The following is a 26,312-nucleotide window of genomic DNA, read 5'->3' on the forward strand; positions in this document are numbered from 1 at the left end:
AGGAAAAACCTCCTCAGTCTCCAGGTTGGTATCTGCCCTCGTACCCTTTTACTGCAGAGCTGATCCCAGTGTAGCTGTGATTTCACGTCACTGATCCTTCGTCCATCTCAGGTCCTCAGGCAAAAAGGCCACACCCCCCACATCAAAGGCCAACTTGGCGTCTGGCGGTAAACCTCCACCGCGCTCCGGGAGTCGGAGCAGCACCCGCTTAAGCAATGAAATCCTGGCAACAAACGGCAACACCAAGACCTCACCTGGTCAGAGCGAGTCCCGCAAGAGACTACCCACAGGTAAACAACCAATCAGCAATCAGGAAGCAGTGCTGGGAGAAGGGGAGTATCAAAATAAGAGTCTTTATTATGCAAAAACACAACTTTTTATTGTTGCGTTGCATATTATTGGCTGTTACTAAATGTTGTAGCTTGCCAATGTGTATATCCTATGTTGCTGCTTAGTTCAGTAGTGAAGCATCTTATTTTGTCAGTTCATTTCTGTGATGCATTAAGTCTTAATCGGGAAACAAACCAGAATTAACATGCTAAAGTAAATGCGGCTCAGAGCCGTACTGAAGTACAGCGGTTGGACTTGGTAAATTTCCTAATGACCAATCAATCAAGCAGAGACAGCTATCAACAGGTAAACGATAACAGTAAAAGTGAGATGTGAGCAGCGCATAAGCTGCTGAAGCGTTTGCTCTGTTCAGTCCAGACCGACTCCGACCTCTGTGGAGCACCGCTGTCGTCAGAACAGCTGTTTGTCTGGTCACAGTCCTGCTGACGGACCGACGCTCTGTGGGGATGACGCTTTGTTAAACGCACCGGTGAGAAGAAACTTAAAACGTAGAAAACTGGGGGGGGCTCCAGGGGCTATACGTGTCTCACACTTGTGTCTGAGTCGGTGTGGACTGACGCATCTGATAGACGGGAGTTTATCTGTTGCCTGAGAGGGGCTGGTGACAAAATGCCTTCTATGAGACCTGGTCTTGACCTGTAGCAGCCAAGACAAATACACAAGTAAACTCTCCCATCGGGAACCGGTTGTGGCTATGGACATATTCTGGATTAAAAAGGACACACCCGTAAGTGTGAAGGTGAAGGTAATGCAGTGTAGGAAATATGATTTTCCATGTGTGACGGTGTAAATGCTTCTTATCTCAAAAGTCAGTTTAAGTGGAAGCTCATCATTTTTACTTGAAAGTAAACAGAGGAGCTCAAAATGTTAAAATTTAACTTTTGTTGCATGTCACTTAAAGTCTAATTGATATCGATCACAGGCCCCTGAATCAAATTTCAATTGCATCGTGGCCTATTTTTAAGTATCAACAAACATCGGATCAATGGCTAAGAATTGATATGGGATTGTATCATGATGAGTGACAGTTTACACCACTGGTAACCAGCTGATCAATAGACATTACACCTGCAGACAGGTGAGCGTTGTCACCCTGGTCCAGGCAGGTATATTGTGAACACTTCAGGTCACAGCATGAAGTGAAACCTTCTCCAGGTAACAGGACACCTGCCTCTCTGAACTAGACACATCAGCTGTCTCCCTCCCCCAGATGCCGCTCTCCTTCCTAAACCCGCCAGACCTGTCCTCCCACCTTCCACCTCATCTTCATCCAGTCGCCGCTCCTCTGGGAGGAACCACGGCGTCCATGAGCTGTCGGCGTGTGAGCAGCTGACGGTGGAGCTGGTCAGACATGAAGACAGCTGGCCCTTCATGAAGCTGGTGTCTAGGACTCAGGTACATGCACTGCACATGTGTATACACACAGTGAATAGAGGGACCTGTCTAAACTACCTGTCTACCTGCCTGCAGGTACCTGACTACTATGACATCATCAAGAAGCCCATAGCTCTCAGCACCATCAGGGAGAAGGTGAACAACTGTGAATATCAGACAGCAGGTGAGGAAACACTGCGACGAACGTGAACAAGCGCCTTCTGATGCCAAACAACATGGCTGCCGTTTCCTGATAAAGCCTACTTACTTAGATCAGTTGTACAAGAATATACCAAAGTAAATAACACAAATGGAACAAAACAGTCTGAAGGTGTCTAGTCTCCAGAATGTATTGGATTTATGATTAACATCATGTGAACGTGTGGGTTAGACCATCACAACAAATCGATTCCTCAGCCAAAAATGTCCAAAGGCTGAGAACAGCCGTCACTCTGTCGCTGGTCTGTGCACCACCCAGTGCAGCGGTGTGGGGGGTGGGGGTTAATAATAAACGGTACAGTAAAGAAATGCACCGGTATTGTAGCCGATACCGATCCGTTACAGTCTGCTCGGACTGGAAGTCTGTATATTTGTCACAGCACATAAGACACAACAGAAAAGCAAGCACGCGGTATTTCAGTGTGATGCGAGTTACTATGTGTCTCCTGTGTCCAGGCGAGTTCATCTCAGACGTGGAGTTGATGTTCTCCAACTGTATCCAGTACAATCCACGCCACACCAATGAGGCCAAGGCCGGGCTCCGCCTGCAGCAGTTCTTCCACTCGGAGCTCAGCAGACTTGGCCTGTCGGACCGCGGCTCCGCCCCGCCCGCCAAACGCTCCCGCCACTGAACCTCATCATCACCCTCCCTGCTGATTAGTCCAGGGGCGGCAAGTGGGCAGGACATAAATGCTATGGTTACTTCCCTCCTGATAGACTGGCATGGTGCTGAAATACAGGGGTTTCTCCTTCGTGACCTCTGATCCCCGAGAACCTGTCGGCCACTGTGGTCTGAGTGAAACCTCAGCAGCTGGGGTCAAAGGTGAAAAAGGAACCAAACATTAAATTATTGTTAAAGTTGGAGGCAGACTGAGCTCTGCAGTCCGACTGTATTTAGATTAAAGCTCATGTGAGGCGGACGTTTCCTTTTTGTCACCGTCTCACCTGATCATGAGCTTCACTCTTTCAAATCCTGTGGAAAAACATTGCAGCTGCTGTGAGTTTGTAGAAATATAGAGAAGTTGTGTAGTAGATTTGTCAACCTGCTGATGTTCAGGTTGTGCGTCTGTGTGTGGACAGACGTGCGTCTGTGTGGCTGTAGGACAGTGGAGTCCCGACTTTTCATCCAGAAAAGCAAAAGCCACTAAAGAAACTTCAGCTTTGCACTGACAGTAACAAATGAGGTCGCTGTTGTTTGCTCAGGGACAAAGTGTTTGGTTAGAGTGAAAACATTCGGTGGCAGTGCGGCTGTTTTCACTGGTGGCCGCAGATGACACCGATGTCTGGTGCTGCCAAAGTGAAATCACTGAAGCAAACTGACCCTTCACTTTCCATTTGTGCACATGATGTGTGACAGTCACGGTTTAAAATCCGGTTTTCATATGTTTAAAAAAACACTGGTAAAATGAAAAGGGACAAGTGATCGTCAGTGTCCTCTGTAATAACACTGGACATGACACAGACTGTTTTGTTTTAAATTAGCAAGTGAAGAAAAATGAGGTTTTATCCTGTGTTCAAGATGACAAATATCGGCACTTTGTGGGTTTCTAATGAAAATGTTCCCAGCAGCAGGACTTTCTTTGAACTCGGTCACAGTGTGTAACTGAAAATGACGACCAGCACAGAAGGTCCAAGTCCAGTTTGCACCTCGGTTCTCAGCTTTAGGTCCAATTTGAGGTTTTCACTGAAACTTCTTGTTGATCTTTTTCTTCTTCATTTGACAGTCATCACAGACTTTGACAGACATGAACCCAACAGCCCGCAGTCTGGCCCGTAGATACCTGCCGTATGACTGAGGATGTGGTTTCCAGTCAGTCATCAGAGACGAAAACTGGATTTTAAACTTGGTCACACATTATGTTCACAGACTTCAGGTAACAAACTGTTGCTGTCTCACGCAGCTCCTCTTCTGTCTGTAGTCATCAATCCTTTTATTCAAATAAAACAAAGTAATGTCCATGTCAAACATTTTGACATGAGGGTTTGTAACAAGACCTTTAATCAAATTAATGCTAATAACAAATCCCAACGAGACAACAGCTGAACCCTGGAGTGGAGTGAAGCAGCAGCCGTGAGCGCGACCTTGTTCAGGTTTTCAATGTTTGGTCAGGAAATCGGAATCATTAGCTTTGTCTTAAAGTGAGAGACACATGAGTCTGAAGAAATGTAGAGAATCACCAAAAATGAGTCTGGAGAAAATAATCGGTGACGAACTGAAACCATTTGGTACCTTGAAGTGAAATAGTTGGTTTGGCAGAATGAGCCTTAAAGGAACAGTTCACCATCCTTCACAGAATAAAATGTTCAGAGCAGCAGCGATCAGTCCAGTCCAATGACCAAACTAATCAGCAGCTGTAATGCAAATCAGTTGTGTTCAATTGAAAAATGCTGAAAGCTTGATGGTTCCAGTTGAAGGTTTCCCACTGTTCCCAGTCTGGTTGTGGCTTATTTGTTTTGCACTGTTCTGATGTTTTACGGACCAAACCAAATGTAATTGACCATAATGAATATAGTAATTAGTTGCAGCCCTAAGGTCATTGTTAGCTTAGCTTAGCATTAACACTGGAGAACTCAAGCTACAAACATGTTGGCGCGTTAATGTTGAACACAGGTGTGAGACTGACTCAGTGACGCCAACTCTTTTCTAAAATTGCGAGCTGCGACGCCTCCATGGAGGCTTTGTAGATTTTGAATTTTGACTACTGTGACTTTTCCTGCTGTAGGCCGCTGTGCTCTTCACTTGTTCTTATCTGATGTTGGCGTGACGTGTGTGTCGGCGGGTGGAGGTCGTTTGCAGCCGACCTCTGCTGCGTATTTATTTAGTTGAAATCTCAGTGTTGGCTTTATTTATGACCGGTAGACGCCCTCTGCCTCCTGACACTCTCTCCTGTTTTTGTTGTTCTGTTATAAAAATAAATGGACTTTTATAACCGACTGCTGTCTGATGTGCTGACATACACCCACACCTTCAGGTTCACAGGTCACAAATGATGACTGTTGATGATGTGAACTGCCTGTGCATGTAGACAGGTGACAACACAGTCCCAGTGAGGTGCTGGGCCCCGTGCTACCAGAACAGCTCCACCGTGGCACTGACTCTCCATGAGGGATGAACACTGTTCTTCCAACAGATGTTCCCTCATGTGGTGTTTTGATGATGGTGGTGGAGACGCTGTCTAACATGTCGCTCCAACATGTCCCATAGCTGTTCAACTGGGCTGAGACCTGGTGACTGGGAAGGCCACAGCATCTGGTTAACAACATCATGGTCCTCCTCATCAGACCAGTTAGGGACCCCTGGTGTCCTGTGGATGGGGGGGGCTCTGTCGTCCTGGAGGAGACCTTTCCTGTCAGGAGGGACGAGTTTGATCAAAGGGTGAAGGTGGTCACTCTCTAAGGGGACAAGAGGGGCCAAACCCTGAGAGCACAGCAAAGCCCCCCCCCCCCCGGGGGGGGGGGTGGAACCTCCTGCCTGTGTCCACAGCCAGAGGGAGACTGGTCTCTTTATCAAATTGAAAAGTTAAAATGCTCCAGACAGGGAGCTGAGGTATAAAAACTGTGGTGCAAAGTAACTAAGTACATTTACTCAAATACTTTACTTGGGTTCACTTGAGGTACTTTGAGTATTTCACATTTATGACACGGTAGGCCATTTTATTCCCAGACACCTATGGACAGCTGGAGTTACTTCGCAGATTCAGATTAAAGTAAGAAAATCCATAGAGTGACATTTTCCATTAACCCTGTGAATCCCGACATGTCAAATAACTGAGATGTTTATTAACCCTTTTAACAAAATCCAAAAGAAGATTCAAGATTTTTGCCATTTATGCAGAGACAGTCAGTCCAGGCATATAGGAATAAATGTGCCATATTATTTAGATTAGTTTAATTTATTTTGTGTCACTTTTGGCGATTTTTATACAAATGTTTTTTAGGGTTAAGATGAAGCTTTGTGAAGGCGGACAAACTGCTCCGTTTACATTTATCCCCACCTGAAGTGATTAATCTACCGGACCTGGTCCCTGAAGGCCCGTTCAGGGGTCCGTCAGTCTACGACACTACAGCAGGCAAACGGACAATCCTGGTTGAAAACGGGTTTTTTCCCAGTCCGGGTTTCTGGGGTGAACTGGTCCGGTCTGTGGCCCCTCCCCGCTCCTCCTCCTCCTCCTCGGATCGGCCGGCCACATTCCCCGCTACCTTTCACCTCTGAGAACCCCCGATCTAACGGCGAAGCAGCGCGGACAAACACCGGGACAACATGGTAAGAACCGAGTCGAGACAGTCCCCCGGGTTAGATAGTGGTTGATAGGAGCCGGTCCGTGACTGTTCGGGACCGCGCGGATCTCCGCTGGACCGTTATGTGGCTGCGCGTGCGGCGTGATGTTAGCCAGCATGGCTACCGTTAGTTAGCCGCTCTGTCCGCCGACACCGACCGTTGCTCGGTGCTTAGTCACCCATAGGCTTTCACGGTAACGGGCCTTGAGCCCGGGACGTTAAGGCACGTTTCTGTGGTTTTATCCGTGTAATGGTTTTTGTCCGGGTCGGGCCTGCCCCCAGGCCGTGTGCCCCGGGGCGGCCATCTTATTCCGGCCGTGGTCCTGCAGAGCAGAACAGTTCGTACCCAGCCGAGACAGGCTCCCGGACCCGGACTAAACTGGACCAGTAGGACTCGATGAACGAAACTAAACCGGTTCAGATTAACTAGCGGGGTCACGAGAGTGCGTTTAGCCTGGATTAGTGAGCAGAACCACACTGGTGGCGGTGACCAGTAGTCTGAGGCCTGCACCAGTTACCCGCGGCTAACCAGTAACTGACCAGTGCCAGTACCACTAACTAACCAGCTCCAGCAACTGGTCCAATCTGAGCACACCACCAATATTCAGACATCTTATAAACAATAATGTCAGAAGGCAAATTATCTTTAGTTTATTAGTTTACTGGTTAATTAATCAGCAGCAATTTGTCTTCAAATAATCAAACGGTTGTGGGACCAAACCAGCAGCTCGGGTGGGGGAATAAATAACAGCAACTGGTCTTAGTGGAGTGAAGTGTTCAGTTTCAGCAGTATACAACCCCCCCCCCCCCCCCCTCCCCCAAAAAGTACTAAATACCACAGTGCACAAATACTGTTGCAGGTGAAAGTCCTGCATTGAGAATATTACTTCTGTAAAAGTGCAAAAGTATCAGCATCCAAATCTACTTGAAGTACCATCAGTACCAGTACTCGTCCTCCAGAACGGCCCGTGTCCCAGTAACGTCTCTGATACTGGATCATAGTGACTAATTACTGTGTCCATCACTTTAATGCTGCAGCTGGTAAAGGTGGAGCTGATGGTAACTACCTTATATACTTATACTGGGAAGTACTTTCCATCCTGCTGGGTAGCTGGTGGATTTCCTACTGGGATCAATAGAGTCTGATGGTTCTACTGGGTTTGGTTTGATTCATCTGATTCTGGGCCTGAAGGTATCAGGTACATGTAGTGTAGTAAAAAGTACACGGTTTGTCTCTGACATAGAGTCACAGGATGAAGGAGCAGGACGTGGAAGTACTCAAAGTACAAAGTATACTTCAGTGCAGTACCTGAGTAAATTAATACTGTTCATTCATACTAGCAATCAAATAAAACTATTTATACTGAATGTTTTGTACAAAAAAATTAGCCCTCTGTGGCAAAAAAGATGGAACTTAACAGAAAACAGATAAGGACGTGTAAAAACCAGTGTATTTATATCATACCATATTATATATTATATATATTATACCATATATCTGTGGTAAAGATTCACGTGTCCCTGTTTTTCTGAACTTGTAGAAATGCAGCTCTGGCACGTCTGCCTGTTGTAGGTGTGTTTCCACTAGTGTCCCAACGATACGATAACCGTCTCAGAACATATCACAGTATTACACAGTTACTTTTACTATCAGCTTCAAAGACCCTCAAGAACGAAAACAGTCTTTTTCTACTGCAGGTGACTGTGACAGCTGTCTGAGCTGGACTGCAGCACTAGACTGACCCTAAAGAGAAAACACAGTTACAAAGATAAAAAACAGAAACTAAAGCATGTTAGCACCGGTAGTAGAGGAAGTATTCACATCATTTACTCAAGTAAAAGTACTAATACCACACTGTAAAAGTAGCCTACTCTGTTACAAGTAATGTAGAGTGCATTTTATAACCAACGTTTATTGTTTGGGATTAAAGTTAGACATGGGACACACACTCTGACCTGGATGGAGAGGCGGTGCTCTCTTCTGGCGAATGGAGTTTGGTGATTTCAGCCTCGTCCTCTCTGCCCTTTGTCCGCTGCATGTGTGCGTGTGGTGCCCGGTGTCCAAGCACGAAGTAGCAGAAATTGGCAATACTCAAGTACAGAGATCTAAAAAGTGTACTTGGGTACAGCACTTCACTAACTGTACTTTGTTTCTTTCCAACCCTGCAGTTAAGTGTATCAAATAACGTATGCATGGAAGTATTTATTATGGACTTACTACCACTGAGTGCCTGAGCCGCTGTCATGTTCTCTGCAGGCATCAGGTGTGACAGTGAACGATGAGGTCATCAGGGTATTCAACGAAATGAAGGTGAGGAAGTCTTCGACCCACGACGAGGTGAAGAAGAGGAAGAAGGCTGTGCTGTTCTGCCTGAGCGAGGACAGGAAGAAGATCATTGTGGAGGAGGGGAAGCAGATCCTGGTGGGTGACATCGGAGAGACTGTGGATGACCCCTACGCCTGTTTTGTCAAGCTCCTCCCCCTCAATGACTGCAGATACGGCCTGTATGACGCCACCTATGAGACCAAGGAGTCCAAGAAGGAGGACCTGGTCTTCATCTTCTGGTACGGTATCACTCGGTATCACAACTGAAGTAGGATAAGACCAATCTTAGGACAAAACATTCACAATAAATCATAAGTGAACTGTTGTTCAAACCATGAGGCAGACAGACAATGAGCTGCAACTGAATATTCATCGAAACAAGCCAATTGATGCGCGGCGGCTGTGAGAGGTTGTGCAGGGACTCTTTGTCCGGCCACTGTCCTGCTGACAGACAGCTGTTCTGACAACTGTAAAGAGAAATGCGCCACTCGCGTCTCGCTGTCAGTGTAGATTCCCAGTAAGGGTCAATGTTTTTGTAGTATCTGTTTTTGGTGTTAACACTTTGTAGACGTCTCTGTGCCCTCATCTTGTTGTGGGTGTGTCTGAATGAATGAATGTTGTGTATCTCGTGTCTGAAAAGGCCTGTACTGTATAAACGTGTTGCAGTGTGACTCAGCCAGTCAGCAAATACTTACATATTCGCCATTCGGGACAGCTCTAGTGCATTTGCTTAAATATACACGTCATATTGATCTATGTGAAGTTCTCTCACGAGGTAAGGTGGCCGCCCTCCAACCGCAAGGTCGGCGGAAGGCTCGATTCCTGTTCTCTCAAGCCCACACCTTGAAGTGTCGCTGGGCTAGACACGACCATAAGCTGCTCCTGATGGACAGCGACGCCATCGCTGTGTGTGTGTGTGAGACAGAGAGTTGGTGCCACAGACGGCCGCCTCGGTTTTGTGCCGGAGACAAATTCCTTGTGCGTGTAACATACGTGACCAGTAAAAGTGATTATCACTGTCATTCCATTCATTTGACGCTGACATGCACATGTGCTGTTGTGCCCAGATGTAAAAAAATCAGAAAATAAGGGGCAGAAGACAAAAAGCACAAACATCCAAGTGAAAAGACAGAAGCAGACTTTGATGGCCCCGGGGCCAGAGGTTCTGTTTGAAGTGCCTCTTAACAATTCTTGTTAGAAAGTCAATGAAATGACTTGGAAAAGACGTAGAACCATCACAAAGAGACAGAGTGACTGTAAATAGAGAGAAGTTATCCATTGTGCTGTTTTGTAGTCAGTCTGGGACTGCATCGTAGGAGGACGGGGCCCCGGGGCCTGTTGTCACCTGATCTGTCTGTGGGAGCGCCCATGCTGATCGCTTCATCCTTTAGGTAGTTTGCAAACAGCCTGACACCACCGGATTGCTGCTTCACATGCGAGGTTTGAACTAAAGAAAACGTGAAGACACCGCCCGCCTTCTCTGACGTTTGGGGGCTTGTTACTGTCTCTACAGATGTTTTTCATTGCTGATAATGACAGTGATGATTAGTGGCATCCTGATGGGTGTGTTGCTCCGCAGGGCTCCAGAGAGCGCTCCACTGAAGAGCAAGATGATCTACGCCAGCTCGAAAGACGCCATCAAAAAGAAGTTTACAGGTGAGGTGTCAAGTGACATTATAGGTGATTACCTTTACCTGTGAGCAGCACAGGAAGTCTGTCACACAAAGTCTGTCACACCTGGAAGATCTCGGGCAGGTCCTGCTCTTTGCTTAGACCAGGGGTGGCCAATTCCAGTCCTCGAGGGCCGCTGTCCTGCTTGTTTTCCAACTATCCCTGCCTGACCTGCTGCTGATTACCTGGCTCAGGTGTGTTCAGCCAGTCAGAAGCTGGAAGATACCAGTTCACTTTGTCTTTCCTCACTCCACTTTCATCTAAGATGGTATCTCCCAGCTTCTGACTGGCTGAACACACCTGAGCCAGGTAATCAGCAGGAGGTCAGGCAGGGATAGTTGGAAAACAAGCAGGACAGCAGCCCTCGAGGACTGGAATTGGCCACCGCTGGCTTAGTTTCTGAGGTTTGTAAGCACTCTGAACATGTGTGCATGTTGCCTGGCAACACAAAGATCCTGTGTGGGGAGACGTCTCATCTGTTGTATCATCACTGGTCGGAGCTGGAAACAAACAGCCACAGGGTGGAATGTCCTAGTCCAGGTGTGGTCGGTCAGTCGTCGAGCTCAGGTGTGACTTGTTTTCATGAAGATCAAGACGGATTGATTCTTGAGCGTCTTGGTGTGTCTGTGAGTGTGTGTACCTGTAGGTTTGCCTCAGGTGTGTGCCTGACCCCTCGGTGACCCCCGGTGTGTCTTCTCAGGTATCAAACACGAGTGGCAGGTGAACGGGCTGGACGACATCCAGGACCGCAGCACACTGGCTGAGAAGCTGGGCGGGAATGTGGTGGTGTCTCTGGAGGGCAAGCCGCTGTGATGTCACCGTGGCCGAGCGGAGCCAAGCCAAACCGCCGTGCCATCCGGACCGAAGCACCCACCCCCACCTGAACACCGCAGCTTCACCCAGCAGCTTGCTCTGTCTGTATCCATGTTCTGAAGGAGTTAGCGTCTTTAGACCTCTTTGTTTTCTTTTTGCTTTTTTCCAACATGGAGATCTCATTAACATAACGATATGCAAACACCTCCCAGTTCGTTGCCACATGACTTCTGTTCACCTGGCAGAAAAACACCGACACACTACCAAACCCCAGGAAGGTTGTCTCTCTCTCACGGCCAGTTTTGCCAAAAAGTCGATGTGAAGGAAGCAGCCACATGTGTTGGAAGGCGAGCGCCGCACTGCGATGCTCCGCCTCCTGCAGCACACGGGTTTTTTACATGTGACTTTATTTATTATTGTAAAGTGTTGTTTCTTCTCCAGTATGTTCACACCAGACACACATTGTTAGACTATGCATCCAGAAGAGAAGATGCTCACCCAGCACTTTTCATTGAAACACTACAGTTGAGACACCACCCTGACGTCTAAGTCTCTGTATTCATGTCACCGAGCTAACGTTTGTTTACCTCAGTTTTCATTCCTGTCAGATGCACCGTCATTCTAGCTGTTTGGTCGTCGCCTTACTTTCAGTTCGAATGTAACCGCCACACCAGAGTTAGAGTGCACTTTTGTTTTGTTGAGACACACTACAGGAAGCAGATTTGACCCCAGCAGTGAGAGACGACCCCACGACAACAACGAGAACACGATGACATCTGGAGCCTTAAAGTGGAACGTTGTTTCTGAGATCACAGGAAGCCACTTTGCAATAAAAGCCTGTGGCAGATCTGACACCTCCTGCCTTGTCTCTGCTTCCACCAATCACAGAACGCTTTCACCTGCAGGTCGCTCAGTCGAGATCCAGCACAGAGGCTGAACAGGTGTCAGTCACTTCCTGTGCGTGGGTTACCTCTCAGGCTCAGATGACCTGTGAGTGGAAATGTTGGGTGAAACACTAGAGTCAGCGTCACCTCAGCAGAGTTCCAGTAGAGCCCAGACCTCACTCTGACCCCAGTAGAACGCCAGTGTAACACAGCTGTGTTCTAAAGTGTCACACCAGTAAAACCTCAGTGTGACCCCAGTAGAATCACTGGTCAAAGTAGGACCACATCAAAACCTGTATCAACTCAGTAGAACCCTTTTCGTTTAATTTATCAGCTTTGGCCCCAAAAGACCCATAAAACAGTATGAAATGAACATGGACCCGGTTGTGTTCTGTACCAGCCCGGTCCTGGACTAACTCTGACAGACCTCAGGTCTCAGGCCTGACTTCCTGTCAAGTCCAGCAGCTTCAGGATCTGATTGATTGGAAGCTGTAAATTCCTGACCTTAAAAGGCCTGAAGCTGTAAACGCACCCAGTGACTCAGCTTCAGCAGAACGCAGAACCAGGTCTGAGTTCAGCTGAGACCACATGAATCTTGTTGTATGAAAGAGCAGAAAGAGATGGGGGACGCTCCGAGAACCTGATCCTCCTGCTGCTATTTCTGGACCTCACATGCTTCACTCACCACGTCCACAAAAGGACAGAGTGCACAGAGATGAGCTGAGACCACAATAGACGCACAGCTACACAACAACAGACACACAACAGGTTAATATGGCAGCAGATGGAATCCAACATCTATAAATACACATATTTAGTGAATGTGGAAACGAACATGCTTAGAAGCATAGACTACACATAAGTTGTAGAGCTAAGTAGATAAACACACTAAATGTAGGAATAAAGTGTGAAAATGGCAGCATTTTAATTTGGTGATGTTGAAATGTAACAAAACTCGTACACTGAGAACAAGGAGACAAGTAGGAAACTGGACGTGTTTAAAAGGACTTTTGAAACAAATTAGTTTTAAAGAGTTTTTGCCTTTTGAAATGAATGAAAACATGAACAACAAGAAATGAGACACCTGCTTTCTGAGGAAGTTTCCTCTAGCTTCCAGTGTTTGTGCTAAGCTATGCTAACCGTGAGGCAGACTGAACTGATAATAAGATTGATCTGTTTATCCAGCATAAACTCAGAGGGTTGAAGGGTGTTTGTTTATCCCTCCAGATGCTAGTGACAAAAACTCAGCCCAGTTTTCACCGTGAAGTCACCATGTCCCCTCTGCCAGCAGCAGAATGAGCAGCTCCTGTGTGCAGTGTCCCTGTGGACAGACACACACACCTGTCACTGCATCACTGTGAAGCTGGAGGGAACTTAGAAACAGGACAATTCTCAGGCAGGTTCTGCAGCCTCTGCTCCTCTGGTTTCTACGTGGGTTTATGGAGGTTTGTTCAGGAGGGACGTCGGAGGTGATGAGATCCTCAGGAAGTGGACGTTACACTGAGTCAGATCAATGTGTTTCATGTCTGTGTTCATGTGTCACTGGGTTAGGACTCTGTCAGGCACTGAGGATTTTATAGAAGCCCAACTTGGCCCAAATCTATTTTCACAATAGATTTTTTTCAAGTGAGCCCAGCTTAGTGCTAAGCTAAGTGAAACTAAACACTTCCTGTCTTGGATGCAGGGTTTCAGACAGACAACAGAGAGGTCTGTTCAGAAAGTGAACAGGATGTTTCACTGTTTCCATGATGGTGTTGTTCCAGAGAGAAGAAGGAACGTGAGTGTGTCTGCAGCGCCAAGCGCCACTGGTTCCACACAATCACACATCTACATTAAATCGGTTTATTATACACACACTGTTTGGGGGTTTAGGTTCTCCATGTTTGGTGCTGGAAAGTAACCAGGTACATTTACTCAGATTAAGTACAGTTTAGAGGTATTTGTATTTTACCTGTATATTTACATTTTACACTTTCTGCTACCTTACATCAGAGGGAAACATTGTATTATTTCCTGCTCCAGATTTACATGGCAGCTGCAGTTTCTGGTTTTCATATCAAGACTTTACATTAAAAAACCGTAAAACAGATTGTGTGCCTTGTATGACAGGCAATCACTGCACTAACAGCAACCCTGCATAGAACTGCAGTATAAGGAATGGAAACATTTTCTTAGCTGTGTTTCATAAACCCAAGTAAAATCTAGTGATACTAGTTAATGTTCTGGAGTTAACATATTAAATACAGGAACAATACTAGGGTACTACCTTTCATGAAACATTAAAAGTAAAAATACACATTATGCAGAAAAAAGAGGTTTATTGTATATTTTACATTAATCTCTAATCATCATTTGACTTTTTCCATTGTATATATTATCAAGTTTTGTCTATAAAATGTTACTACAGCTGTAAGATACATGTAGGGCAGTAACGTACAATGTTTCCCTCTGAAGTTTTTGTCATTTCATATAAAGTAACCTAAAACGGAAATACAAAGTATAAGTACCTCAATACTGCAGTAAAGCATGTGAATAAATGTACTTAAGTTTGTTTCCATAAAGAATCTGATCAGAACATTTAAACGTACGAAAGGTAAAAGACTTTAGTTATGAATGGACGAAACAAACATCCCGAGGTGGTTTTTTGGGGCCATGAAAACTCCGAAGACTCAATTTCCCAGAATTCCTCTCGTCTGCTTACAGAGTTAGCAGTGACTCCCACTGGTGGTCACTGCGAAGAAGTACAGATAGATAATTACCCGTGAGGATACACTTACACTATTTAATGCTTTTTCAAGATTTATTTCATTTTTACTGGTCACTTGTCTCTATTTTATTTTACAATCTATATTGTTTACAACAACGTTCCCAGATGGAAAAAAGAAACACTGACTTTTCAACCTCTCCTCCCAAAACACCACACGTGTTCAAAGGTATTAATTAAATGACTTGGCTCCTTTCTTCCTATCTGAAATAATATTCAGAGCGCCTGAATTGATTATATGATTTGTTTGATGTTGTACCTAATGACTCCGGCTTCCTCCCACGGTCCAAAGACATGCACCTTAGCCCTGTGATGGACTGGCGACCTGTCCAGGGTGGACCCAGCCTCTCAGGACTGGCTCCAGACCCTCGTGACCTTCGTCAGGAATACGCCGTATAGACAATGGGTGGATGGATACCCAATTATACACGTAGTTAATGTTTTATTGTGTCTTCATCCTCACAAAATCATATTTGTTTATGAAAATGTAAACGTTGGTTAATTTATTGGGGGGGGAACACATTTGTGTAGAAGAATACGTTTTTGCTACTGAACTCTTAAAAAATTTGTTTATTACAGATGTTTCATGTCGAGTGATTTTTCTTTTCTGGCAAAAATAAGCCCTAATGTTTATGGTTACATTTATACCTTTTAATATTTATTCTATTTAGCGTAGAAAAATGTGGCACTATTAACATTTTGATAAGGCTACCGTTAACTTTTTGTTTGTTATGAATCATATGTGGTTTTTAATCATTTTTTTTGTTTGGAATTTGATTCTTAATATTTGTCGTTCTATTTTTGTCATTTGTTTTGTAACATTTGTTTCTTATTAATCATTTTATGTATTTTAAATGTAAATATTAATTTGTTGTATTTAGTTTTAATTTGTTTAGATTTTTTGACATTTTAACATTTTTATTTTACATAGTTGTGTATCTTTAAACAACATTTATGTATTTATTTAGTTTGTTTGGGATTTTTAAAATATTAATTTTTTTATTTTAAATCTGATTGCTGAAAGTTGCTTCGCCGTCGTGGCGTCACGCCACTTCCGGTCTCCACCCGTGGGCAGCCATGATGGTGCGTTCTAGCTTTATCTTTTTTTTTTTCCCCTCTGCTCTCTCTGCTTATTGTTTCCCTCCTTTACCTGGGTCCTAGTTTGTAGCAGGCTCGTTGGCCCGCTCCGCTGCTCAGTATTGTGTTACGGTAAGTGCGTCGGTAATCTAACGGTTCTGTGCTCTCTGTGTCTTACAGCAGGAAGGGCTGGACGACGGACCCGACTTCCTCTCCGAGGAGGACCGGGGAGTAAGTGTCACTGTTTACCTGTCTATGTTCACCTGTCTATGTTCACCTGTCTGTCTGCGCTCACCTGTCGACCCGTCTGAGTTCTACTCTGTGTTCTGTTCGGCTCAGCTAAAGCAGCTAGTTAGCTTTAGCTCGGGGTTTCTAGCCTCGTTAGCCGTCGCTGCTAGCGTTAGCTTCACGCTAACGGTTTGTAAGCTTCAGACTGGGTCTGTCGGCGGCGGTTAAACAGGTTTTCTAGGCTGAGAATCCACACGCTGACCCCACTGGTATCCGTGCAGCCGCGGGCCGTTAGTCTCTGATACGCTTGTTAGCCAGGTGTAGCAGAGGCTGCAGTGACTGTCACATGACTGGCACAGTTCTCTGAGATTACCTGGGTCACTTGCTTCAGTCCAGAACAGAGTGACACATCTGTTACCTGTGAATCCAGTCTGTTACTGGTTTGTGTGGGGAAACACTAGTTGTTTCCCAGTTCCAGGTGCTAACTTCTGTTCAGTGGGTAGAGGGGAGGGAGAGCCATAAAGTCAGCAGCCTGCTTTAGACTCACTTTCTCTTCTTTCTTTTTTTACTGTTTCATTGCTTTTCATATCATTCCAGAATATACAATCATTATCTTAGTGAGGAAGGCATCATGCTGATACAAGTTCATATTTCAGTCTTTAACTGAATGTGTGAGTAAAATGATTTTAAAATTAAAATCAGAGCAAACAGGTTACATATTCACTGTTCCTACTGTTAATGTTCACCAGCTGTCACTCTGAATGTCTGGTCAGAGCCTGTGGTGCATTATGGGATATGTGGTCTCTGTCCTCCTCTGCAGCCACGGGCAGTAAACGTGGACCTACAGACGGACGCTACACTGCAGGTCGACATCTCTGATGCCTTGAGTGAGAGAGACAAGGTCAAGTTCACTGTGCACACCAAGGTGAGAGGGTGAATCCAGAGGCTGACTTCTGTGTTGCTCTGAATCCTCGTCTCCATCACTGCAGTGTCAGAGCCAAAGTTCACATCACTGCTGCAGTTTACCTCCTGGTGCCTCAGACCTGATGTGTCCACAGCAGTGTTAACAGACCAAACCAGATCTGGGCCACCTGTGTATGTGCTCCTAGACCCGATTCCTCTCCGACCTCTGACTGTGCAGCGCCGTCAGAACATCAGATCAGAATCCATGTGGTCGTTTTAACGTCTCCTCCTCTGCACATACGGCCTGTCGTCATCATTCGGCGGCAGCCCGTCACAGACCGGTAACAATAAACATGGAGGAGAGCGACGACAGTGACGGGGTCAGTGGAGAGACCAGGACGTTTCACATGTGGTGGACGTTTATGGAGAAGCTTCTGATCAGGACAAACTAGAAGGAACATGTCGTAACCCAGTGGTTTGGGAGGAAACTGGGCCATTTGACTGTCACACACACCACCTGGTTGTTATTCTTGTGTGCACATGGCTCACATTTCAGTTCCATCTTTGCATGTGTGGCAGTTTAGGAGCTCAGCGGTGTTCATACTGGAGCCGGGTACACAGCGCTGACACACATGGACGGGAAGCAGCAACACAAGCATCAGATCTGAGTGTTAGGACCTGAGATGTGGTTTCAGCCTTAGTTGAACTGAAGCAGATGTTTGCGTTGGTCACAGTGCATAGTCTCTAACACTCACACTCAGAAATGTTTATTTGATGTTCAAGAATTTATTACAAATGTACAGCTTCACTGGTTAAACAGCTTAGGTGATGTTTCTGGCTCCAGGTCACATGTTTGTATTCTTAGTCAAACACACATATATGTTGTGTTTATATGTTCACACTGATCAGATGAAGTTTGTTCCCACAGAGCACGCTCCCCAACTTTAAGCAGAACGAGTTCTCTGTGGTTCGACAGCATGAAGAGTTCATCTGGCTGCATGATTCGTTTGTGGAAAATGAAGACTACGCAGGATACATTGTAAGAAACGCACACTATGTTTTATGATATTTAGGTTCCAATGGGTGACACAAAACATGGCATTCTGCATCACCCAGTGGGTTCTTGCAGGAGGCAAAACCTATGTGCAGGAAGCATGGGGATGTAAGATCATTTAGATCTACTACCTAATGTGTTATTATTAAGACTTTGTTGAAAGCCACTGAAGTTCCCCTTTAATGAATGCCAGTGTTTTACTGACTGGGAACAGGATCCAAAATGGAACCTGCAGAATTTGACCCTAGAACGGTTTAATAACACATGAGGGCACGATTACAAAGAAGATCGCTAGAACTGGTTACACAGCTGTGTGTGCAGTGGTTCTCAGTCTTGTTGTTGTTTTGTTTTAGATCCCCCCCGCTCCTCCCAGACCAGACTTTGATGCATCCAGAGAGAAGCTGCAGAAGCTGGGGGAGGGGGAAGGGTCCATGACCAAGGAGGAGTTCACCAAGATGAAGCAGGAGCTGGAGGCGTGAGTCCACACTAAGGCCCCAAATATGCTTCACACATGTACGTGGGTGCATGTGACAGTGTGTAGCCCGACGCATGTCCCTGGTGGATAGCCAGCCAGTCAGTCAGTCAGTCACAGTATTAAACTAACATGGTGTCTGTGGAGGAACGTGTACTGCAAGATTTCTGAATGAAGAGGTGACGAAGTATTATAAATATACAGACATGCTCAGTTAGGGCTTCGATGAACTGGTCAGCTGTGGAAGGGAACCCAGACAGAAGGGCTCCGCTCTCTGTTGCTGTTTGTGCTCCTAACTGAGACGCTCAGACTGCACCTCACGCTGCATCATGTTAGGATTTTCAGGTGACACACAGCAACGTGTATGTTTCGGGCCACAGCTTCTACCACACAGTGATTCAGTTATGTTAGTGTCTGCTGAGAGAAGCCCACCACCCTGACTGCCTGCTGTGTGTGTTCACTCAGAGAGTACCTGGCCATCTTTAAGAAGACTGTTGCCATGCATGAGGTCTTCCTGTGTCGCGTGGCGGCTCATCCTGTCCTCAGGAAAGACCTTAACTTCCACGTCTTCTTGGAGTACAACCAGGATGTGAGTGACGCTTTATTCACACAAACATAGTCTTGACAGTTGCAGTTTGGAGGATTAGACAGTGGTCATAGCTGAAAGGAAGAAGATAGAAACACACCTATGATTAGGTTTATGATGTCTAGTCAAATGCTTGTAACGATTTACCGCTTCTGCAAAAACCTGTTGCTAAAATGAATGAATAGCTTGATTTCATGGTCATATTTAGACATGAGCATGTGTAGATTAAAACAATAGTCACTCAAGTACGTGAAATGTCCAATCCAGTATGTGCAACCACATCATTTCTCAGCAGCTATGGTGTTAAACCCCTCTGTCCGCTGTGGCACACTATGGTCATAAACCTGGGCTGTTCTGCTTTGTCTCCTGTGTCCGTGCATGGGGAATTCATTTCACATAGGTTGAAATAAATAGGATTTAAGGTCCTATAGCATATTTTACATGTTGTTTCATGATAGTTATGCAGGTGACACCCAGCCACAGGGACCTGGTTACGTTTTATTTGGCTGTCAGTGGTAAAGCTGTATTTTCCCTGCTACACACGATTATCCCAATTATTATCCTGATTATTCTACACAAAGCAGAACGCTGTGTTAACATTGGTGTCTGTAGACTGTGCGTTTTGATTCCAGTTCCTACATTTGAATAAAGTGTCATCAGAGTTGCCCTAAGCTTCTCTCTTCTCGCCGATTATCTCTGTCTCCTGCAGCTCCCAAAGTGACTTCCAGAGTTAAAAAAAAAAGATCAAGTGCTCGTCACTCTGAAGGCTTTGGCCAGTTCAGACTGAGTTCCTACCTGAGACGCTTGATAAATACACTGTGGTGAAGCAGAGAACAAATTTGATTTCATCAGTCTATGTAGTTACAATGACGTTGACTTTGGGACTGAGTAAATACAGATGTCGACACATTTTCTATGCTGCATTATAGGGAAAAACTTATCCATAATTTCAAATGTTATTTATCAGAAAAAAACAAGAAGAAATGACTTTTCTTATTCCTCAGCAACAGGACACGCTTGTCTTCATGTGCGCATCTTCTAGTTTAATTGTGACAGTATGTTGGTATCAAAAAAAGGACCTGTGTTTCACGCCTGCTGTGTGTGGAGTACGTATACTGTTGCTGCACGTGACCTCTGACCTCTCCGCTCTGACAGCTGAGTGTACGAGGGAAGAACAAGAAGGAGAAACTGGAGGATTTCTTTAAGAACGTGGTGAAGTCTGCTGACGGCGTCCTGGTAGCTGGAGTCAAGGTGACCAACGCAAACGCCAGAGTCAAGACAGTGGCCTGAGTTTTGTCTCTGTCAGGGTCAACTTGGTTTTCTCTCCATGTTTCAGGATGTGGATGATTTCTTTGAGCACGAGAAGACTTTCCTGTTAGAGTATCACAACAGAGTGAAAGACGCCTCGGCCAAATCCGACAGGATGATCCGCTCACACAAAAGTAAGAGTCAAGCTCAAAATGTAACTAATCATTAAGATGAAAGTAATGGTTGATGTGGGGAAGGTCCGAGAGGGGTGTTCCGGGGGAATCTGACCTGTTGTATGATGGTTAAACATACATAAATGCCTGCAGGGTAAATATCAGATCCTGATAAGATGGAGTGCATGTAAACACACTCGTTGACCACAGGAGTTATATTTGGATGTTGGAGGTCAGACTTGACGTCCTACATGATTAGGTGCGCAGGAGGTGGATTCAGACCTGTGAATGAAGCTGTTGAAACTGATGTAACTCTGTTTGTGTTCAGACGCTGCAGATGACATCAACAGAATCGCCTCGTCTCTCTACACGTTAGGAACGCAGGACTCCACAGACCTGTGCAAGTAGGAGCTACAGCCAACATTTAAACCCGTTTCAACAGAAATGGGACTATTTTATCATAGCCAGCTTGTTTATTTTTTACATAGTTTTCATTGTGATGTTTCAGTCATGGGATCAGTCCCTCTTGTTGATCTGTTTGTTTCTCATTTCTTCTGTTGAAGGTTCTTCCTGAAAGTGTCGGAGCTGTTTGAGAAAACGAGGGTGCGTTTGTTTCCACCTGTGAAGCCCTGACCCGCCCACTCTGAACTGATTTTTGAACCCAAACTGAAACTTAATCAAAACAGACGACTGCCACTCAGCCTCCTCTGGCACTCTGTCATCAATGTTTGAGTGATGACAGAGTGCAGAGTGAGACGGAGACTGTTGTTCTAACACCTTACTGCTGACCTGGGTTCACATCTGCATGCTCGTGTCTGACAGTGTAGTCCTGTGTAAGCAGTCCAGGCCCACAGTAGGTCAACATGTTTTTCTTCAGCTTCGTGCTAATGAAAAACAAAAATACCCAGTGTTATCAGACTTAAGTGTTCCTCTGCTTCAGGTTTAGGCTGCAGTTAAACCTGTGTTGTCTGTGATAAAACTGTGAGGTCTCTTAAAGCTGAGTGTGGGGACAATACACTGCTTTGGTTCTCTGCACTGATTCTGTCTATTGCTGTTTGGCAGAAAATCGAAGCTCGAGTTGCAGCAGATGAAGACCTGAAGCTGGCCGACCTCCTGAAATACTACCTGAGAGAATCGCAGGCTGCAAAGGTCAGACTGCTCACTCACACCTTAAAGCATCGGTCTCATGTTTGTGTTCTTAGTCAAACAGTCACATAGTTATTCTGTCTTGTCGTCAGCAAATCTCAGGTGTGTCAGTCTTTCCACACTTCCTGGCTTCCTGTCTGTGACACTCAGCTCCCACTGGTTCCTACTGAAGTGCTAAATCTTTAAAAACACCTCAGAAGTACATAGTTAATTTTTTTAAATTTTCAAATGAATTTCTGAACACTGCTGTAGTCTTAACAAACAGAAGGAAGTGGTGTATCTGTTAGGAACTATTTTCAGCAGCGGATGAATCCACATTTGGTCTTTATTGAGTATCAGTGTCAGCAGGACGGTGTATGTGGGACTCAGTCAGAATAAACTACAGTGTGTGTTCATGGTGATGAAGGAACATGTGGCCCAGGCTGTGAGAAACAATTCATTAATCAATAGTCCAGGAACTGGTTCACTCACATATTGACTTTTGTGATGTTGTGACCTGCTGCAGGACCTGCTGTACCGGAGGAGCCGGGCTCTGGTGGACTACGAGAATGCTAACAAGGCTCTGGATAAAGCTCGAGCCAAAAACCGGGATGTCCTGCAGGCTGAGACCAGCCAGCAGCTCTGCTGCCACAAGTTCGAGAAGATCTCTGAGTCTGCCAAGCAAGGTCAGGTCCTCATCCAAGTTTCTGCTGTTCCTGATCATTGTTACTGGTGAAACACACTGGAAGCGAGATGCAAGTGGTGCGTTTTTCTGTCTTTAAAGTCACTAAAACAGCTGTCTGTCAGCAGGACAGGGGCCGGACAAAAAGTCTTTACCAGGCCGACCAACAGTGTAGTGGACAAAAATAGTTTTCATGTCAGATCATTGGAAAGAAATCACATTTCTATGTAGCCTATGGATTTAGATTTTATTAATGTTAGTTTTTGTTTGGATTTTTTTTCCCTGGGTTGCTACAGAGGGGGAAAGTGCAAGAAAGCAACCTGATCAGTCGTAACAGATCCCAGTAGAAACAGAAAACAACAGGATATGTGTGATTTTTAAACAGCTGACTGTGGAGATGACGCTTCATTAAACGTAGAAACTAGACCTGAAGCATAAGAAACTGAGGGTTCTACAGGAGACACGCAGGTTCAGGTTCGACTGATATAATGGGATTCTGTCAGCAGCGTGAGACGAGCATAGAAAACACTTCCAGTGCGTTTCACCATGTACCTTTACTGCATTGGATGAGGGGTGAAACGTCTTCGACCTAGAAATCTAGTCCAGTTGTTTTTTTTTCCAGCTTATTGTGACCTGGATGACTGAGAATCTGCACAGACACCTTTACTGCGTATACCAGTAGCTTCTACTCCCAGTTCTTCTAGGCATTTACCTCGTTGACTCCTGAATCTTTTCAGATGCATTCCTCGTTACTTCTGTTTCAGTTCCTTATGACTTTTACTGCTGACCTTGTTTCAGCCTTGTTGGCTATTAACGTCTCCACCTAACAAAACACAAAAGTTCCCATCATGATGAGCTGATGAGCGCATTTTATTTTAGAAATGCTGCACATTCTAATATAAAGTTCAGGTTCATCCACCTGTAGTTCCTCCTCTGCATAGAGAAAACTGCTTTGTCACAGATGTCATAGCGAGCCTGCAGTCACACCTCAGCTCACACTGAAAGATCTGCAGTAATACCGTCAGGTGGAAATTCTTCCAGACTCCTGATGACAGATATATTGATCACCATGAAATAACTCCTGATCATGGCGTATTGCAGTCCACCTCTGCTGTAGTATCTAACAGTGAGCTGTCCTCTGAACACAGAGCTCATAGACTTCAAGACAAGACGAGTGGCAGCGTTCAGGAAAAACCTGGTGGAGCTGGCGGAGCTGGAGCTCAAACATGCCAAGGTACTGAAACACTGCAGAGACTGCTAACGGAACAATTCAGCCTTTCACTTAGTCACGACAGACAGTGTTCATGCCACAGATGCCCTCCGGGTGACTCAGACCTGATGTGAACAAACCAAATCAGATCAGCAATGTCTTAGTCACTCCTCGGGTGTTTAACCAGAGTTGGGATAATTATTGCATCTCAGAGACACTTTAATGTTTTAAAGGAGGAGCACACAGATTCACCTCAGGTTTTGGGTTAATGGATAAATAAGTGGATTATGCTGTGTTATATTGAGGGATGTCAAATGGATTGTCCACAGGGTTTAAGGATTAAAAGTCATTCAGATTTAAAAAACTAAACAAAACTTCAATTTAAATCGATTCCTTAAACAACATTAGCGTTCATGCCAATTTATACTGTTAAAGGTTTTAATGCCCCAATAACACTAGTATTAATAGTTAAAACTGGGGGTTTAAAAATCTGATGGCGTGTATATATACACCATTTCACACAGTGCACCTGTGTCTCTGGCCCCGCCCCCTCTCACCTGCAGGGGAACCTCCAGCTGCTGCAGAGCTGTCTGGGTGTCCTCAAGGGTAACACTTAACTGTACTACCCTGCCCACACTGAGCTGGACACGCCCCTCTCCACAACCCCGCTCATTTCAACTGGACACGCCCCTTGCATGGGCGGAGCCTGAGCAAACGGATGAACAACACTGTGGACCAGCAGAGAGAGAGAGAGCAGAGGGTTAGCTGACAGGAAGTCATCACTAACCAGACACCATCCTCATCGTCTTCATCCTCATCCTCTCCCTCTCTTTCCAGCAGCACCTGGTGGCAGACCTGCAGCACCTGTACTGGTTCTGCATGTCCTGCACTGGACCTGCAGCACCTGTACTGGTTCTGTTGGGCCAGCAGCACCAGTAAGGTGGATTTCTTCAGAGTGATGTTCATATGAAACCCTTCACATCATCACATGACATTTTACAGGAGACAAAGTGTCTCCTGATTAGTTTTTCTTCACATTGCTTTTTTTTTTACTTTACCTGTCAGAGGGTCCGACAGAACCAGGCATGATCTCTACAGTCTGGCTCCAGTCTGATTCTGGTGTAACTGGGCCTGGGGATCATTTGAAGTGATACCAACCTGAGCTTCAGGTCTGTTTCCATTAACTTATTTAGCTTCTGTTTTCTCGGAACAGTACGAGAACTTTGTCAGGAACTATCTGATCATAGAAGAAGAAAACAACATCCTGAATCATTCCAGACGTAACTTGAAAGAAACCAGAAGCTAAAGTGGAAACATGCATATGAACATCACTCAGAGGAGACTGGCCTGTTCACAGTCTGTTGTTTCTGCAGGAACTGGTTCCAGTTGGTTGTCTGGTCTCCATCTCACCAAGTCATTTTTGTCTTTAACTGAGTCATAAAAGTTTAATTTTCTGCAAATATGTGAAACAATCTGAGTTTTCTCAATTATGAGAATGTCATGGTTCATGTTGACAGAGATCTTGAGTTTTCTCAGTCATTATTTTTGTTAATTATGAGATATCAAAGTCATAAAATATTTTGTGTTGAATGCGGTGCACTAAAATCTATTTGCATGAAGAATTTTTCAGGATCAGTGGTTTTGTTTTTTTGTTTTTTCCTGCGGTGACCTGTCCTGTTACAAAATAATTCCCAGAGCCCGACTGACAGTGAAAGTTCTTGTTATGACTGAAAACACTCAGTCGCTGTTACATGATCTTCATCGCCACACGGACTTTGTCCATTTGTCATGGAGGTGTAGATGCTCATTCTTTGCTGAGGCACTTTTAGGAGGAAATTATTCAAACTTTATGAAAAAAAATTTTTTGAAACCAGTTGATTGATTGAAGAGATTCTTTCAAAATAAGACTCAAGAACAGACAAACACGACTTGATAACATGCAGCTGGATTTGGTCTGTCCGTCATTTCTGTTGCTGCTTCAGCTGTTGTGTCAATGTCCTCAACTAATTATGTTCTCTGTCGTCTTATTTTGGCGGTGTGCATGTGTCGGGGGGCATTTTATTGTGTCGATGAACTTCCTGTGCTGCTGCTGTGTGACAGCGTTTTAAGTCCAGCTCTCGGTCCCCGTTCGTATTAAAGTGTAATGTCACTAATCAACAACAGCCTTGTACATGTTTGTATTATCTAATGAACGCTAATCACCTTCATGATCATCACCACCAACTGTAGCTTCTTTTATTTTGGTTGAGTTGGTTCATTCCAGTCGGCGGTGGCGCTTCACTCTGTTTGCCTTAACGTCGATCAGTCGCTCACTTTGATTCATTGTATAGAAAAAGTGGAAAGAAAAATCACAGAATGAAAAGGTGTTTTGTTCCCTTTATTTTTACGTGCAATGTACACATGTTTTTTCACTCTGTGACCAAAGCTCTCATTACTGATTCAAGATGGAGACGTGACGAAACAAATAAAATGGCAAGAGAAATAAAAGAAATGATTATGAAAGTCGCAACATTTTAGTTGTTTAAACTTCAGCAGGTCTGTAATCCACCCTGGTCATACTGAGACTGAATAAAACTTGACAGACACTTTCTTAAAACTCGTCTGTGTGGACAGTTTACTGGGACCAGTCTGATGCACCGGAGGGCTACGGGTTTCATGAGGAGTCCCTCAAAAGTCAGTTGTACATTTAGAGAAGTCAGATGAGAAAATCAGATCAAGGTGTTTTTATGTTCTTTAACCTACAACAGACGAAAACAATAGTGTGTGAGCAAAACATACACAATAAACAGGAGTACTAATGACATATGTAATCTTGTGAAACTGAATGAAAGTAATAGCCTGGAGACTGGCTGGGTCCAGCTGGGTCCAGCTAGG

The 26,312-nt window shown here is 45.0% G+C and overlaps 3 protein-coding genes across 3 annotated transcripts in view; all 3 read left to right on the plus strand.

Annotated features, from left to right (window-relative positions):
• The window catches only part of baz1a (bromodomain adjacent to zinc finger domain, 1A), a 22,820-nt gene extending 17,942 nt beyond the window's left edge, over positions 1–4,878 (plus strand). The window contains exons 29-33 of the mRNA XM_020586385.1: positions 3–24; positions 112–290; positions 1,562–1,746; positions 1,822–1,909; positions 2,401–4,878. Coding sequence (XP_020442041.1) covers positions 3–24; positions 112–290; positions 1,562–1,746; positions 1,822–1,909; positions 2,401–2,576 — 650 coding nt within the window. The 3' untranslated portion in view covers positions 2,577–4,878. The remainder of the gene's footprint in view (positions 1–2; positions 25–111; positions 291–1,561; positions 1,747–1,821; positions 1,910–2,400) is intronic.
• Positions 4,879–5,986: 1,108 nt separating this feature from the next.
• Positions 5,987–11,886, plus strand: cfl2 (cofilin 2 (muscle)). Its single transcript, XM_020586379.1, has 4 exons — positions 5,987–6,208; positions 8,480–8,787; positions 10,128–10,204; positions 10,920–11,886. The coding sequence occupies exons 1-4, from the start codon at positions 6,206–6,208 to the stop codon at positions 11,030–11,032; spliced, it is 501 nt and encodes a 166-aa protein (XP_020442035.1). The 5' UTR covers positions 5,987–6,205; the 3' UTR covers positions 11,033–11,886.
• A 3,153-nt stretch (positions 11,887–15,039) lies between these two features.
• snx6 (sorting nexin 6) lies at positions 15,040–25,571 on the plus strand. The gene is made up of 15 exons (XM_020586354.1): positions 15,040–15,110; positions 15,705–15,763; positions 15,938–15,988; positions 16,806–16,910; positions 17,817–17,927; positions 18,296–18,417; positions 18,880–19,003; positions 20,156–20,251; positions 20,337–20,442; positions 20,750–20,825; positions 20,985–21,024; positions 21,484–21,570; positions 22,073–22,232; positions 23,377–23,462; positions 24,002–25,571. The coding sequence occupies exons 1-15, from the start codon at positions 15,083–15,085 to the stop codon at positions 24,053–24,055; spliced, it is 1,305 nt and encodes a 434-aa protein (XP_020442010.1). The 5' UTR covers positions 15,040–15,082; the 3' UTR covers positions 24,056–25,571.
• Positions 25,572–26,312: the final 741 nt, after the last annotated feature.

Source organism: Monopterus albus, unplaced genomic scaffold (genome assembly GCF_001952655.1).
Source record: "Monopterus albus unplaced genomic scaffold, M_albus_1.0 scaffold403.1, whole genome shotgun sequence".
NCBI lineage: Eukaryota > Metazoa > Chordata > Actinopteri > Synbranchiformes > Synbranchidae > Monopterus > Monopterus albus.

What these genes read in the sequence shown, in the direction of transcription:
- cfl2 (XM_020586379.1), top strand. An exon ending in GACCTGGTCTTCATCTTCTG is followed by an intron (nt 8,788 to 10,127) that starts GTACGGTATCAC and finishes GTTGCTCCGCAG; the next exon opens with GGCTCCAGAGAGCGCTCCAC. An exon ending in CATCAAAAAGAAGTTTACAG is followed by an intron (nt 10,205 to 10,919) that starts GTGAGGTGTCAA and finishes GTGTCTTCTCAG; the next exon opens with GTATCAAACACGAGTGGCAG.
- snx6 (XM_020586354.1), top strand. Translation starts at nt 15,083, where the DNA reads ATGGGTGGATGGATACCCAATTATACAC. An exon ending in ACCCGTGGGCAGCCATGATG is followed by an intron (nt 15,764 to 15,937) that starts GTGCGTTCTAGC and finishes TGTGTCTTACAG; the next exon opens with CAGGAAGGGCTGGACGACGG. An exon ending in TCCTGGTAGCTGGAGTCAAG is followed by an intron (nt 20,252 to 20,336) that starts GTGACCAACGCA and finishes TCCATGTTTCAG; the next exon opens with GATGTGGATGATTTCTTTGA.